Source organism: Panthera tigris, chromosome F3, assembly GCF_018350195.1.
Source record: "Panthera tigris isolate Pti1 chromosome F3, P.tigris_Pti1_mat1.1, whole genome shotgun sequence".
In the NCBI taxonomy this organism is placed as follows: domain Eukaryota; kingdom Metazoa; phylum Chordata; class Mammalia; order Carnivora; family Felidae; genus Panthera; species Panthera tigris.
In genome coordinates this window covers 2,806,668-2,822,760 of record NC_056678.1, presented here as the reverse complement: position 1 = coordinate 2,822,760, position 16,093 = coordinate 2,806,668, and the positions used below count along the sequence as shown (strand labels likewise).

The 16,093-nt window shown below is 43.1% G+C and overlaps 1 protein-coding gene across 10 annotated transcripts in view; it reads left to right on the top strand.

Annotated features, from left to right (window-relative positions):
- Nucleotides 1–16,093, top strand: part of LIN9 (lin-9 DREAM MuvB core complex component) — a 61,813-nt gene that overhangs the window by 31,001 nt on the left and 14,719 nt on the right. For all 10 annotated transcript variants that reach the window (XM_042975917.1, XM_042975922.1, XM_042975926.1 and 7 more), the window contains 4 exons: nt 2,229–2,362; nt 4,397–4,516; nt 4,815–4,916; nt 8,888–8,968. In XM_042975917.1, the coding sequence (XP_042831851.1) occupies nt 2,229–2,362; nt 4,397–4,516; nt 4,815–4,916; nt 8,888–8,968 (437 nt within the window). The remainder of the gene's footprint in view (nt 1–2,228; nt 2,363–4,396; nt 4,517–4,814; nt 4,917–8,887; nt 8,969–16,093) is intronic.

Below are 16,093 nucleotides of genomic sequence, written 5' to 3'. Positions count from 1 at the left end.
CGGGCTGTGTGCTGAGAGCAAAGAGCCCATTGTGGGACTTGATCTCACACGTAAACCAGGAGAACATGACCTGAGCTGAAACCAAGAGTCAGATGGACACTCACCCCAGCCACCCAGGTGCCCCCCAGTTAGGAAATTTGTAAAAGTCGGTTGCTTCAAAATTTTAAGGACTGGCGGTATTATTTGAAGAGACTGAGAATTTTATAGAGGGTCTATGAGTAGGCGTTCTCATGACAGTGGAGAATAGGTTGGACTGGATGTATGAAGATACGAGAAAAGTGTGTAGGAATCCATTGCTGGGGCTCTTTTTTTTAATGTTTACTTTTTATTTGAGAGAGAGAGAGAGACATGTACACAGGTGGGGGAGGAGCAGAGAGACGGGGGGAGAGAGAGAGGATCCGAGGCAGGCTCTGCACAGATCCTCTCTCTCCCCGCCTCTCTCCCACTTGAGCGCACACTCATTCTCTCTCTCTGCCCCTCCCCTGTGTGCTCTCTTTCTCTCTTTCTCTCAAAATAAATAAATAAACTAACAAAAAATAAAAACTGCTAAAAGGCATACCTGAAAAACCAATAAAGAAGTCAGTTTGGGGAGTGTCTGGGTGGCTCATTTGGTTAAGCGTCTGACTTCGGCTCAGGTCGTGATCTCGCGGTTCGTGGGTTCGAGCCCCGCGTCAGGCTCTGTGCTGACAGCTCGGAGCCTGGAGCCTGCTTCGGATTCTGTGTCTCCCTCTCTCTGCCCCTCCCCTGCTCATGCTCTGTCTCTCTCTGTCTCAAAAATAAATAAACATTAAAAAAATTTTTTTTAAAGTTAATTTTGAAATTGTAACAAGTAATTGAATGAAAAGATGACGGGAAAGAAAGGACAGGGAAAGAAAAAACACGGGATAACTAGAAAATAAAGAGCAAGATGGTGGGCTCAAGTCTCGTCCTATTTTCATTATTTTAAATGTCAATGAACTGAGCCCTATACTTAAAAAGTAGGGACTATCAAACTGGGTTTAAAAAAAAAAAATGCCCGGGGCGCCTGGGTGGCTCGGTCAGTTAAGCGTCTGACTTCACCTCAGGTCATGATCTCACAGTTCATGGGTTTGAGCCCCGCGTCGGGCTCGAGCCTGCTTGGGATTCTCTCTCTCCTTCTCTCTCTGCCCCTCCCCTGCTCACTCTCTATCTCTGTCTCGTTCTCTCTCTCTCAAAATAACTAAACAAACATTAAGAGAAAGAAAGAAAACAAGAAAGACTCAGCGGTCACCGTGACCAAGGGTTTACATAGGTGCCCGCTACCTAGCATGTTCTGGAACTGGATCCCCTGAACGAAAGGAGGTATGCCACCTCAGCCACGTTGTTGGCGCACACGGTGTAGGTCCAGTAAACCACCTTTGTTAGTGTGGGAACAGTGGGAACGCTGGACATTCAAGTTCCCGGATGCTAACCTTGCAGACAGGCCTTTCTAAGGAGAGCAGTCTTGGGCCTGGTGGATTAATCTTTTCTGAACAGCATCGTTGTCTTTTTTTTTTTTTTTTAGTTAAACGGCTCCAAGTGTTTCACTTGTGTATAATAACCAAAGTTCTTCTGTTGACTTTTTTTTTTTTTTTAATTTGGGGTTCAAGGCAAGACTTAAAAATATTTCCCCCTGGTAGGGGCACCCGGCTGGCTCAGTCGGTAGAGCATGTGACTCTTGGTCTTGGGGTCGTGAGTTTGAGCCCCACGTGAGGGGTAGAGATTATATACGTATGTACATACATACATACATACATAAATTTTCCCCTGGTAGATCTAGGATTTCGTTCGTGTATCAAATTAGTGATCATCATTATAGGTGTTCTTTTAAATTTTTTTGTTTCTCTCAACCTAAAATGCATGCTTTGTGTGATACTATAATAGACAATAATACTATACTTCCTACGTTAAAACAAATTTTTTTTAAGTGTATTTATTTTCGAGAGCGAGAGAGACAGAGCATAAGCTGGGGAGGGGCAGAGAGAGAGGGAAACACAGAATCCGAAGCAGCTCCAGGCTCCGAGCTGTCAGCATAGCGCCCGACGCACGGCTCGAACCCACGAACCACGAGATCATACCTGAGCCGAAGTTGGACGCTTTACCGACTGAGCCCCCCAGGCACCCCCCTGTACACTTCCTACGTTTTAAATCACATGTTTAGAGCAGTTTTATATTTGACAGTTTGTTGTATCCTTCCAAACAGCGTGATGCCTTTTCGTCTCTTTTCCCAGCACGATTACGTGGTGTTCATGATGGTCTCTTCACCGGACAAATAGATGCCGTGGATACTTTTAATGCCACTTATCGAGTCACTTTTGATAGGGCAGGGCTCGGGACCCACACCGTCCCTGACTACGAAGTCCTGGTGAGTATTTCGTAATACACGCACGTTTGTGCCTTTAAGGACGCTCTGTAGAATCTTCTTACAGGCCGTTTTGTGAGGGACTCCAGATTCCAGGTTACAGAGGAAGAGATCCCGGGGGGTTTGGCCCCTGGAGCGGAACGATATCAAAGTCTTTGACGTTCCCGGAGCTAACGTCCTTCCCCACGCAGCACTCGAGTGTGACAGCACTAATCACTCCTCACTGAACAGTCCTGGCCACAGAGCACTCTTGGTCCGGCTGCTTCACTAAAGTCTACTCCTCTTGCAAGAAGATTTGAAAAACATGAAGTCACATCTTGCACCTTAACATTCGTTCTCCTATTTTAGCCTCAGAATTGTGCGCTTTTTGCATGGTGAGCTTAAGACGGAAGTACGTGAAGTAACTTATTCGAGACCCTAGAGTGGGCCCTGCCAGGCTGAGACCAGGATCCGGGCCTTTTGAATTCGTGATACAGTCCTTTCTACTACTACACCATTACTTCCTGATCGTGCTTGATTAGCAATGCCTTGAGAGTTCTACACCTTTCTGACCAGTCAACATAATTTTAAGAACTAAGACAACTCTGCAATCCGATAAAGTTTTTATAAAGTGAATAATTAACCGTTCATAACAGTTGGTTTCCTCTGAGCCTCATGGGAATTAAATTATTCACTCTTAACCTCCCTTTTTTTCATTTCTATTATAAATGTGATTTTTAGGGATTATGAACTTAAATTTCAGAGCACCTGAGTGGCTCAGTCACGTGAGCGTCTGACTGTCGATTTTGGCCCAGGTCAGGATCTCACAGTCATGGATTGAGCCCCATGTTGCTTCTGTGCTGAGCTTGGAGCCTGTTTGGGATTCATTCTCCCTCTCTCCCCCTCCCTCTCTCCCCCTCCCTCTCTCCCCCTCCCTCTCTCCCCCTCCCTCTCTCCCCCTCCCTCTCTCCCCCTCCCTCTCTCCCCCTCCCTCTCTCCCCCTCCCTCTCTCCCCCTCCCCCCTCCCCCTCCCCCTCTCCCCCTCCCCCTCCCCCTTCCCGTCTGCCCCCTCCTCTGTTTGTGCACTCTACCTCTCTTTCTCTAAAATTAAAAAAAAAAAAAAAAAATCAAAATTTCTTTGTCTCCTTAGTGCAAAGAGAGAAGAATCTTCCTTTTCTGATTTTTCCTTTTCTTAAAAATTATGACTGTTTATCCTGAGGACTTCCTTATCAAACATACTTTTTAGAAAGGAGAAATATGAGAGAGAGAAAGTTTAGACTATCCATAGAGCGACGTGCCCCAGCCTTCGGGTTTTTGTTTTTGTTTTTGTTTTTTTCTTTAAAGGATGCAGTCTTTCAACCTGTCCTTTCAAAAAAGGAAAATTGCCTGTCTGGTTCATTAATGTAATTTGTAATGTGCTTTATGAGATCACCCACACATTTCTCCCTGGCCAGATAAGAGTGGACTGGACTGGCAGTGGGTGGCAGGGAGACCGCCTGTGGCACTCAGCAAGCACAGGTGGCCACAGGACACTTTCATATTAATCTGGGATTTTCTGTTTTGATCCTTTGGTCTTTTCCTTAATTGTTTTTTCCATTCAGCCTTTTGATAGCAAAGTAGTTTTGTTTTTTTTTTTAATGTTTTTATTTTTTGAGGCAGAGACAGAGCACAACTGGGGGAGGAGCAGAGGGGGGAGGAGGGAGGGAGGGAGAGAGAGAGAGGGAGAGAGAGAGGGAGAGAGAGAGGGAGAGAGAGAGAGAGAGAATGAGAATCCCAAGCAGGCTCCTTGCTGTCAGTACAGAGCCCAACGCGGGGCTTGAACTTACAAAGTGTGAGATCATGACCTGAGCTGATCCGAGCCACCCAGGTGCCCCAGCAACGTAGTATTTTCATACTATGACTTAAGGTTTAGCCCCCTGACCTCTGTAGGATAAAACATTCTGTGATGAATCCTGGCATATGGGCTAGTGTGTCTCTCCAGCTGAAACGTAATGTTTATAAAGCCGAAACAATTGGTAAAGTTATTTGAGTCTTGTGTACTTCTCTCTTTTCTCAAAGAGTAATGAGCCCCACGAGACGATGCCAATTGCTGCCTTTGGACAAAAACAGCGGCCTTCTCGGTTTTTTATGACGCCACCACGGTTACATTATACTCCTCCTCTCCAGTCACCGATTACGGTAAATATTTTTTAAATGGCATCTGTAAGTGATGCCATCATAAATGATTCTTATGCATGTGAGTTGCATTTGTATGAAATACACATCTGTGACGGCACCTTCAGGAGGTGGCTACGTTATCTTAAGTCGTCAGTTAAATGAGTACATAGTTGCTTCAACTCTGTACTTCAACTCTGTATTTTCCTTTTTGTAAGATTTGTAACGTAATATCCATTAAAATAGGAATTACTGTTATCTAAAAATAAAATGCTTTCTTTTGAACCATCAGTGGTTAAATGATTCCCTTTTGTTCCCATAGGATAATGACCCTTTACTAGGACAGTCACCGTGGAGAAGTAAAATTTCTGGCTCTGACACTGAGACGTTAGGCGGTTTCCCCGTGGAGTTCCTGATCCAAGTGGTAAGAATTGCTCAGAGTAGCTTGGCGTGCTTCTGAAAAAAATTCAGTGTCTTCTGTGTTGTTAAAGCTGAAAATTTGTCAATGACCAAATATTTTTACTTTTTTTTTTTTTTTTAAATCATCGTGTTGTTTTTAAGAACTCTTGTTATTTCCAACAAAGCTTGAAAGTAAAAGTCACAACAGGCAGAAAAAGACTTAGAAGTCTTCTTTGTTGAGCTTTTCTTAGGTTTGGTTCTTACTATTTTGCTGTGTTAGGGCCTCTAACATTACAGCATATGCTCTGTCACATTCTGAATGGTTAACTTAATAACTTGTTAAGTATGAGGGGTTTTTTTGTTGTTGTTTATTTATTTTGAGAGAGAAAGAGTGCAAACGGGGTAGGGGCGGAGAGAGAGGGAGAGGGAGGGAGAGAATCCCAAGCAGCCTCCGTGCTGTCAGCACACAGCCCGACACGGGGCTCGATCCCATGAACCATGAGATTCGTGATCTGAGCCGAAATCAAGAGTTGGACACTTAACTGCCTGAGCCACCCAGGCATCCCAGAAGAAGAGGGGTGCCTGACTCTTGATCTCAGGGTTGTGAGTTACAAGCCCCATGTGGGGCATAGAGATTACTGAAAAATAAAATCTTAAAAAATAATAATAAAAGAAGCAGTTAGGAAACCAAGAGTCCGACGCTTAACCACTGAGCCATCCAGGTGCTCCTGAAGGCTTGTATTTAGTGACCTCAGCGCATCCCGCCCCCGTCAGCTGAGCTGTCCTGACGCATCAGGTTGCTAAGTAGCGATCAGACACTGAGACACGCAAGCCCCACCTGAAGCGAGTGTAGAATCTTCTGTAGAACAAGATTCCCGAAGAGCCTGATTCAGAAGAATGCAATGAGCTGTTTTCTTTGAATATGCCATTAAATAAATGATTTACTTTTAATCATAGTCTAATAATGTTTGATTTGTTTCTTTTCCTTTTTTGAAAAGAAAAACCACTTTGGCTGGGTGGGGGTAGAGTAAAAAAAAAAAAAAAAAAAATGTCCGTAACATAATTTGTTAAAATATTCAGTGTTCCCACTTGCAAAATTGATGTCATTTTAAGGGAAAATTATGTCATTTATGTGGGTATGTATAACATTTAGTATTCCTTAATCATATGTTCACAAATAGGACACGTCATTTTTTAAAGAACTTCTTTCTTTTAAATAGTGGAAGTAAAAACAAAGCTAATATGTCCTATTTGGACAAGTGTGTGTGTGTGTGTGTGTGTGTGTGTGTGTGTGTGTGTGTGTGTGTGTGTGAGAGAGAGAGAGAGAGAGAGAGAGAGAGAGACACTGACCAGCAGAGGGAGCCAGAAGCTAAGTACTACTGCACTACTTGTAAAGCATTGATATTTTTAGTAATGCTTCGATGTTTGGTTTCAGTGCTTAATTTTAAAATTCAAAAACTAGGTGTAAACCTCCATTAAGACACTAATTTCATTATTATTTTAAGCTATCTAAAAGGTAAAAGTTCTTTTATGTACTAGTCTTTTGTATTATGTAAGGTTCTATGAAACGCAGGTTGCTCTTGTTAATATTAAGCTTTGAAATATATACATATTTAAGTAATCTCTCTGCCCAAAGTGGGGCTTGAACTCATGACCTTGAGATTAAGAGTTGCACCCTCTACTGACTGAGTCAGCCAGACACCTCTGAAGTAGATATATTTTTATCTTCTTCTGTTCTGAATATTTTTTCTTATGACAAAATAAATACTAAAAAATTTTGCAAGTTTTCATAATTCATAGTTTACAATGAATTTTCTTTTCGAGGGAACTTTTTTTAATGTTTTTTTTTTTTAATGTTTATTTTTGAGAGACAGAGCATGAGTGGGGGAGGGGGAGAGAGAGGGAGACAGAATCCAAAGCAGGTTCCAGGCTCCGAGCCATCAGCACAGAGCCCGAAGTGAGGCTCAAACCCACAGTGAGATCATGACCTGAGCTGAAGTCGGACACTTAACCGACTGAGCCCCCCAGGCGTCCCTCGAGGAAACTTTTTATTTCCTGGGATTAGGGATTTTGAGGAATCTAAAGAGACTGGTCTGCTTTTTCAGAGAAGACTCAGTTTTGAAAAGAATTCAAAGGAAACGTCATGATTTTCTATCAAAAGCAAACACCACAAAACTGAAATAGAAACAAAAAAGGGACCCTTGCCATCTTTTACTGCTTCCAACTCTAAAGAATCACACATAGTTCCATGAAAATCCAGCACCTTGGAGGAGAAGGGAGGCCTGTCCAGAGATCTAAATACAGTCACTAAATACGGTCTGTCCCATGACAGTCCTGGGGCATGTCTTACCAGCCCCTCTGCCCGGATCAACTTAGAGGCCAATTTCTTAGGGCGTCTTTATTGTTGAAAATGTACAGACTTAAAAGCAGTAGCTTCGTTTACTACGTCTCTGTGTGCCCGTCCACCAGCTGGCTGGTCTGATATCATTGCTGCTCCCACCCTGGTCTCCCTTTTGCATTATTGAGAAGCAGACACTAAACATCATATCCTTTATATGTAAATGTATTAGTTTGTATCTCTAAGAGATAAGGGTTCTTTTTTTCTTTTTTTTATAAAATTTTTTTTTTAACATTTATTTGTTGAGAGACAGACCATGAGCAGGCCAAGGGCAGAAAGAGAGAGGGAGACACAGAATCCGAAGCAGGCTCCAGCTTCTGAGCGGTCGGCACAGAGCCTGACTCGGGGCTGGAACTCACAAGCCACGAGATCATGACCTGAGCCGAAGTCGGACGCTCACCCAACTGAGCCACCCAGGTGCCCCGTTGTTTTCTTTTTTTTAAAGAAACACAACTAAGTTGTGTGAGCTCAGTTGGGTGACCGACCGACTTCGGCTCAAGTCGTGATCTAATGGTTTGTGAGTTCGAGCCCTGTGTCAGGCTCACTGCTGTCAGAGCAGAGTCCACTTTGGATCCCCTGTCCCTCTCTCTCTCTGCCCCCTCCCCCTCTCGCACGCACGCACGCACATGCTCTCTCTCTTTCAAAAATAAACATTAAAAAAATAATAATTAAAAGACAGAAAAAGAGGGGCGCCTGGGCTGCTCGGTCAGTGAAGTGTCCGACATCGGCTCAGGCCGTGATCTCACGGTTTGTGGGTTTGAGCCCCGCATCAGACCCTGTGCTGACAGCCCGGAGCCTGCTTAAGATTCTCTCTGCGCTTTGTCCTTGCATGCGCATGTGTTCTCTCTCTCTCAAAATAAATACACTTCGAGGCCGTCAAATGTTCTTTTTCCCATACGACTTACTTGTTGAAGAAACTACTTTTGTGGGAATTTTTTGTTCTGACAGGAGACCCGCACATTTTCTACGTTCCTTTATGTGACGTGGCTGCGGTGACGATCAGTGCCTCGATGTAACCATTCATTAGCATTGCAGCGTGGCACTGCTCTCGTTCTGTCAGTCCTTCTTTGTTTATTAACTGAAATAGCTTTATAAAGAAAAACTTCCCCTAACCTGTTATCCGGTTACCCGATAACCGGGTTTATATGGTTTGTATAGGAAGACGGGGTAAACACAGGATTCTTTCTCTTTGTCTTCCAGCTTATAAAATAATGAGTTTGGTCACTAGCATTCTCCAGTAATGATTAATGGTTTTACGGCATCGGTTTGAACTCCTAAGTTTCAACATATTTGTGCTTCCATCCATTGAAGGGGTTGTTCTTATTGGTCCCTGAATTGTCCCATGTTGGGCCAGTGAAAGCTTGTTCAGGCTGACTGCTTAGTCCTTTTGACATGTCCTGGTTACAGTGGATTTTTTTTTTTAAATATTTTGCTGCCAGCCAATCAGATTTATAAAATAAAAACGCCTGTGCTACATTTATTTATTTTGCAACGCTAAAATCTGCTAAAATACCATAGTCGAGAAATTGGTAATTTGATGTCTCTTTTACTTAAAGGCCGCTATTTATTCCGAAACATTTCTTTGTCTTTGTCCGTAGACCAAATTATCAAAAATCCTCATGATTAAAAAGGAACATATCAAAAAATTAAGGGAAATGAACACCGAAGCAGAAAAATTGGTAAGGATATTTCTCTTTTTTGTTTGCTTGTCTAATTTTCAAATGGTGGGGACTTCTGTTATCTGAGGATGTACAAATTTTTTACAGACGAAAACCTTGAGATAAATGTTATTGTTAAATCCTCATTTGCTATCTTTATCTCTCGTTGTACTGAACACAGCCGAGCAAATTGTCAGTGCAATGCGGTTCGTTACCCCAGACCTCATTATGCCACCGAGTGTCCAGTTGAACGGGATTAATGGGTTTGCTGGGTTCGTTGACAGTTTGCGTGAAGGTAGGCCCCCTAGCGTTGGCACCTCTGACTAAGGAAGTCGTGTTAACAGTGGTTATGAAAAGTGATCCGGAATGAATAAAATCCAGAAATACATAAATTGGCATATTCAGATTATCTTGACAGTATTTATATCCTATTCTGTTCATCTAATCGGTCCAAAAACGTGAGAGTCCCCATTTTATTCATAGGAGAGAATTATCAGAGTTTCTTTAAAAATGTAAAAACTTCGCTAGGAAAGTGTTTGAGGTATACTGGAAGTCATAACTTGCTTATGGATGTATAGGGTGGCAAATAGATTTCATCCCAAGTGCTGTCTCCACGTGGTTGCACATGGTCTTGTGGGAATTTGGACGTAACGGCGGGCTCGTGACCGGCCTGGGCGAGCACTGTAGCTAGTTACCCGCCTCTGCAGGAGAGGGAGTCAGCGTTCCCCATCCGTCTCTAGTGTGTGCGGGCAAACGCATGGACAAGCGATACCCGAGTGAGAGGGGAACAGTCTTCTTTTAGGATGATGGGATTTTTTTATCTGAACTTGACTTCGGATTTTCTAAGTTGAACCTCCGTTTTGTGAAATTGGAAACTGAAGACCGAAGACGTCAAGGGATTTCAGTCTAAGATCATCTGCTGCTTGATAGTACAAATACACAAACGGGCTTCTGGGTCCCAGCTTAACTCACTTAGGTGCAATATGACATTAGTATCGACAGAGACAGGGCTTATCAAAGAGAGCAGAAAATTAACCGTGACATTTTGCCGTGACACGTCCTAAACGTAAAAATATGTGCACCTGCTTCTTTCCTGCTGGACTCTTAATTCTTAGTCTTGGTTTCCAGCAGCTCTACCCCTGCCCTTTTCGCTACGCTCCCCCACTGCACCTCCTCAGATCACTTCGTCATCTCTTCCGTCTTTATGCACAATCAAGTCACTTCACTTCCGTGTCACCAGCTAGGACTTTCCCTGCGTCTGCGCTCCACACCTTGAACTAACTACTGGGCTCGCCTTAGCCTGCTTAGCGCTCCCTACTTCGAATGGAGGCCCGATTGGATGTTGGCTTGCTTCTTGGCATGAGAGAACTTTTTAGAAGTCTAGATGCCTTGATATGTTTTATCGTTAGTTTTGTTTGATTTATGATTAAAAACAGTTCCCATTATAAAAATCCAATTATTGTAAGACTGATGACAAAAACCGTGGTTCTTTTATTAAAAAAAATTTTTTTAATGTTTATTTTTGAGATACAAAGAAACAGAGCATGAGAAGGGACAGGGCAGAGAGAGAGGGAGACACAGAATCCGAAGCAGGCTCCAGGCTCTGAGCTGTCAGCACAGAGCCCAACTTGGGGCTCGAACTCACAAACTGTGAGATCATATCCTGAGCCGAAGTTGGACACTTAACCAACTGAGCCACCCAAGTGCTCCAAGATTTTATTGTTTTACTCCCCCCCCTAAGATTTTATTGTTTTAAATGATCTCTCCACCCAATGTGGGGTTTGAACATACAACCCCAAGATCAAGAGTTGAATACTCTACCGATGGAGCCAGCCAGGTGCCCCAAATCAGTAGTTATATTTAACATTAATAAAGTTCAAGCCCTGCATCAGGCTCACTGCTGTCAGCGTGGAGCCCACTTCGGGCTCTTTTGAATAAAAGGCAAAGATTGCCAAACTGGATGAAAAATAAAACCCCAACTCTATGATGAACACAAGAGACACATTTAATATTAAAGGATCCTGAAAATATGAAGTTTTAAATGTATGAAAAGATATACAGGGCAAAGTTTTAAAATAACAGAAGGTCTGACGGCTATATTAATATCTGACAGTAAAATTCAGGGCAACAGATATTGGATATAAAGAAGTTTGCTTCTTAATGATGAAAAGTTATAATTTCAAGATAATAACTTGAAATTTATATGTACCTGATGATGACTTCCAAATACATAAAGCAAAAATTGACAAAATTCAAAGGAAAAGATAATCCCACTCTATAGAAGGACAGTTTCCATAGCCCTCTTAGTAACTAATAAAACAAGTAGTCAAAAAATCTATTCAGGAGGGGTTCCTGGCTGACTCAGTTGATAGACCACGTGACTCTTGATCTTGGGTTGTGAGTTCAGGCCCCACGTTGGGCATAGAGCTTACCCTGCATCGGGCTCTCTGCTGTCAGCTTTAAAATATATCTAATAAGGATATAGATTTTAACAACACAGTTAACAAACTCGATCATGCTGGCATGTATAGAATATTATACCTACCAGCTATAGGGTACCTATTATTTTCAAGTTCACATAGAATATTTACAAAATTTTGGGACTTCTGGGTGGCTCAGTCGGTTAAGCATCCACCTTCGGCTCAGGTCACAGTTCTTTGTGTTCAAGCCCCACGTCGGGCTCTTTGCTGACAGCTCAGAGCCTGGAACCTGCTTCTGAATCTGTGTCTCCCTCTCTCTCTCTCTGCACTTCCTCTCCTTGTGCTCTGTCTCTCTCAAAAATAAACATTAAAAAACTTTTAAAAAATCATTAAAACTAAATTCTGTTTCTACTTGCCCAAGTCACTTTATATTTCCATGCCTTCCCTGAACTTTCCCACCATTTAAAGTGAAAAAGTCTTGGGACACCTGGGTGGCTCAGTCAGTCTGACCTCGGTTCAGGTTACGATCTCATAGTTAGTGGGTTCGAGCCCCGCGTCGAGCTTCACTCTGCCAGTGAGGAGCCTGCTTGGGATTCTGTCTCTCACCCTTTCTCTTTGCCCCTCTCCCACTCTCGCTCACTCTCCTGCTCTCAAAATAAATAAATAAACTTTTTTTTATTTTATTTATTTATTTATTTTAAAGTTTATTTATTTTTGACAGAGAGAGAGGCAGAGAATGAGCAGGGGAGAGGCAGAGAGAGATGGAGACACAGACTCAGAAGCAGGCTCCAGGCTCTGAATTGTCAGCACAGAGCCTGACGTGGGGCTCGAACTCACAAACTGCGAGATCATGACCTGAGCTGAAGTCAGATGCTCAACCAACTGAGCCACCCAGGCGCCCCAATAAACTTTTTTTAAAAAGTTATTGAAAAAAAGCCCAGAAGCTCGAATTGTTACCAAGAGGGAGATGGGAAAGGAAAGAGGCCTCGGTTCTTTTCTCTGCCACAATGAAGAATTGGAGGACAGCAGAGCGCAGGTAGAGCAGACAAGGTTTTATGAAAGTCCGTTCGTGGGGAGGAGCGCGCCAGTCCGCAGAGCCCACAGCCTGACAGGCCCTGATAATGTGATAATCAGCCGACTCCTCCTGTCCTTTCCCGGGATATACTCGAGGGGCACCTGGGTGGCTCAGGTTAAGCATCCGACTTCAGCTCAAGTCGTGATCTCACGGTTCGGGAGTCCGAGCCCCTCATCGGGCCTACTGCTGTGAGCGTGGAGCCCACTTCGGATCCTCTGTCCCGCTCTTTCTGCCCGTCGCCTGCTTGCGCTCTCTCAAAAATAAATTCAAAAAACAAAACCAAACCCAAGATGTAGGGGAAATGCCTGCATGGAGTCGGAAACCGCATCATTTCTATTCTAGAGGCGCAGGTCAGGTAAGGACAAGCGCTGCTCTCCGCACAAGGGCAAGAAGCTTAACAGACAGCTCTTCCTCTGCTGGGATGTTGTAACCGCACACCGACTCCTAGGTGGCTGCACTGGGGTGCTCCCTGGGCGGCCCTCGGCTGGGGCTCCCTGTCAGGGACGTCTAAGGCCCGCCCTCCCGTCGCCCGTGCCTAGCTTCCTGCCTCACAGAATGAACTACATGTCCAGAGGCTCCTCCATTACGTTTCCAAGAAAATTTAATATGGATACGATATTAACGACATACCAGAATTGACAAAATGGCAAAACTCCTTAAACGTTAAAACATTCCTTGAAGGGGTATCTGGGTGGCCCAGTTGGTTTAGTGTCCGACTTCAGCTCAGGTCATGATCTCACAGTCTGTGGGTTCACGCCCCATGTCTGGGCTCTCTACTGTCAGTACGGAGCCTGCTTCGGATCCTCTGTCACCCTCTCTCTGCCCCTCCCCTGTTCTTGTCCTGGCTCACTCGCTCTCTCAAAAAAAAAAATTAAAAAAAGAAATAAAAAAAAAGAACATTACTCAAACACCTAGGAAGTCTGATGATGTCCAAAGAAAATATGGCACTTCCATGGGCGTAAAAAGATGAAGCAGACAGTGACTGATTTTAGGGGATCTCCAAGTGGTAACAGATCGACAGTCTACTCACGTTGATATCTTGATTGAGTCTCACAATGCAAAACTCTCAAAACATTTAGTAAAATCATTCCAACTGGTAAACATAACCTGGGCATTGGTAATAATATGTTTCAAACACACTCACTCGGGATTCCCGGCTGGCCCAGTCTGTGGAGCGTTCGGCTCTTGATCTCAGAGTCGTGAGTTTGAGCCCCACGTTGGGCATAGAGATTACTTAAAATTTAAATCTTCAAAAATAAATAAAACGTATTCACTCATTATGTTAATGTTACAAAAGCACTAGCATTTAAACATAAACCTGGCATTCAGGTTCATGGGATAAGATCAAGGCACGACGTATCAGATTACTGTAGAATGATACGTTTCCCAAGGAAGGAAAAGCCTAAATCACGTGTTTACTTAGAGAATCGAACCTTAAATTGTTTAGGGGCGCTTGGGTGGCTCTGTCAGTTAAGCATCCGACTTCGGCTCAGGTCACGAGCTTGCAATTCATGGGTTCGAGACCCATGTTGGGCTCTGTGCTGACAGCTCAGAGCCTGGAGCCTGTTTTGGATTCTGTGTCTCCGTCTCTCTCTGCTCCTCCCCCGCTCGTGCTCTGTCGCTCAAAAATAAACATTTAAAAAAAATTTTTTTATAAAGAAAAACTTAAATGAATGCTATTGCAAATTGTGTTGATTTTTGGAGAGATGCAAACTATAAATAGTATCAGAAGTATGTTCGGGAGTGTTTTTGATACCCGTCTTTGTCACAGACAGATGGATTTATGCGCAAAGTACCTCCTTTGTGGGGTGCCTGGGTGGCTCAGTCAGTTAAGCTTCCAGCTTTGGCTCAGGTCATGATCTCAGGGGTCTTGAGTTCAAGCCCCGCATCGGGCTCGCTGTCATCAGCACAGAGACCGCTTCAGATCCTCTGTCCCCCCCCCCCCTCGCCACTCCCCCACGTGCATGCTCTTTCTCTGTGAATCTCAAAAAGCAGTAAATAAAACAGAAGAGCTGTTCTTTAAACGAAAGGGAATGTAGCAATTTTTCCAGAATTATGAATTACAGATTTTCTGAGTATACGTTCCATTTATGCCATGTAACTTTTTTATTTTTCTCTAAAGCTTCAAGTTAACAACGTTAAACTAACTGAACATTTGCCAACCCCTCCTGTTTTTAGCACCAGCGACGGGTAATTTTATCTTCCCTATCCCCACCCATCCTCCACCTGAACAAATAGTTAATTTCATTAATTTAATTTGGAAGTTGAAAGCTAACTTAAGTTTTATTTTTACCAAAATATCCCGAGTAGCTTGCTGTTTCTCACCTCAAAGGACTGGACGTACTATTTTGTTCAAAGTATATTTTCTTGTGGAATTTACAAGGAAAATAGAATATTGGTCTGACAAAGTCTCCTTTGATGGTGGAAAGCTTAATCTTTTATCTCAGACTTTACTCAGCAAAAATATGAACTCAGAAGTTCAGACTTTCTATTTGTAAAGTGATTGAGATTATTATTTTTTATTACTTTATTTTTGTTACTTTTATTTATTTTAGATTACAATAAAATATTTAGTCCCTTTTATTTTTTAATGTTTTATTATTTATTGTTGAGAGGGAGGAGAGATAGAGATGGACAGAGAGAGGATCCCCAGCAGGCTCCATGCTGTTAGCACAGAGCCTAATGTGGGGTTTGAACTCACAAACAGTGAGGTCGTGGCTTGAGGTGAAATCAAGAATCCAACACTTAACTGACTGAGCCACCCAGGCGCCCCAAAATATTTAGTCACTTTCATAATCCAACAAGGACAAATTTCTCAATCCTATACCTTGCTCAAATTATGTAGTATATTAACTCGGGGAAAATTTGTCTGAGGTTGTTCATTTCAATATGCCTTTTCTATTTTGGGTTCTTTGAATATCTTAAAAATATACAGAGCATTCACAAGCTAATAGTGCACATGGAATTTATTAAAATAGGTTTGAATTGCTTCAGCATATATAAAAGTGGATGTTGAATCAACAGTCCCACTTTGAAAAGATGCCTTACCCATGAGTAAAGATGCGTAATAATCCAAGGAGGTCCAGGAAAAGGCGTCTGTCCCCGAGAATTCTGTCGGAACCGTAGTTAAAACCTTGTGTCAGTGGTTCGCCGAGTGATACGCCCTCCATGCTGCTTCCCGCTCTCTTTTCCACCAACTTTGGAAGTTGGTTTTCCTGCCCAGAATATGTTGTCGGAACTGTCTTGCCATGCTTTAGTCCCCTTCATTTGGGGGGTTGGGGACCTCTGCAGAAATCTGCTTCCCAGTTAACCAGCCTTCAAAGTATAATCCATTTTGCACGTCACACCCAACCTGCGTGTGGCAGCCTGACTGATTGATTCTGGGAGCCGTTGGTAGAAAACCATGTCTGATTACAGTAAATATTTAAAAGGTCAGGTTTTTTTTTTTGTTTGTTTTAATGCAGCTTTACTGATACCTTGCACACACCCATTTACAGGAAGTGGACAACTGGTTTTCAGTTCATAGTTCAGTTCGTGGCTTGTGCAGACATTCTCACAGTCCGTTTCAGAATATCTTCATCACTCCCGAAAGAAACCCCACTTATTTTTTAGCAGTAACTCCTCATTTCCCCTCAAAAGCCGCACCCCCCG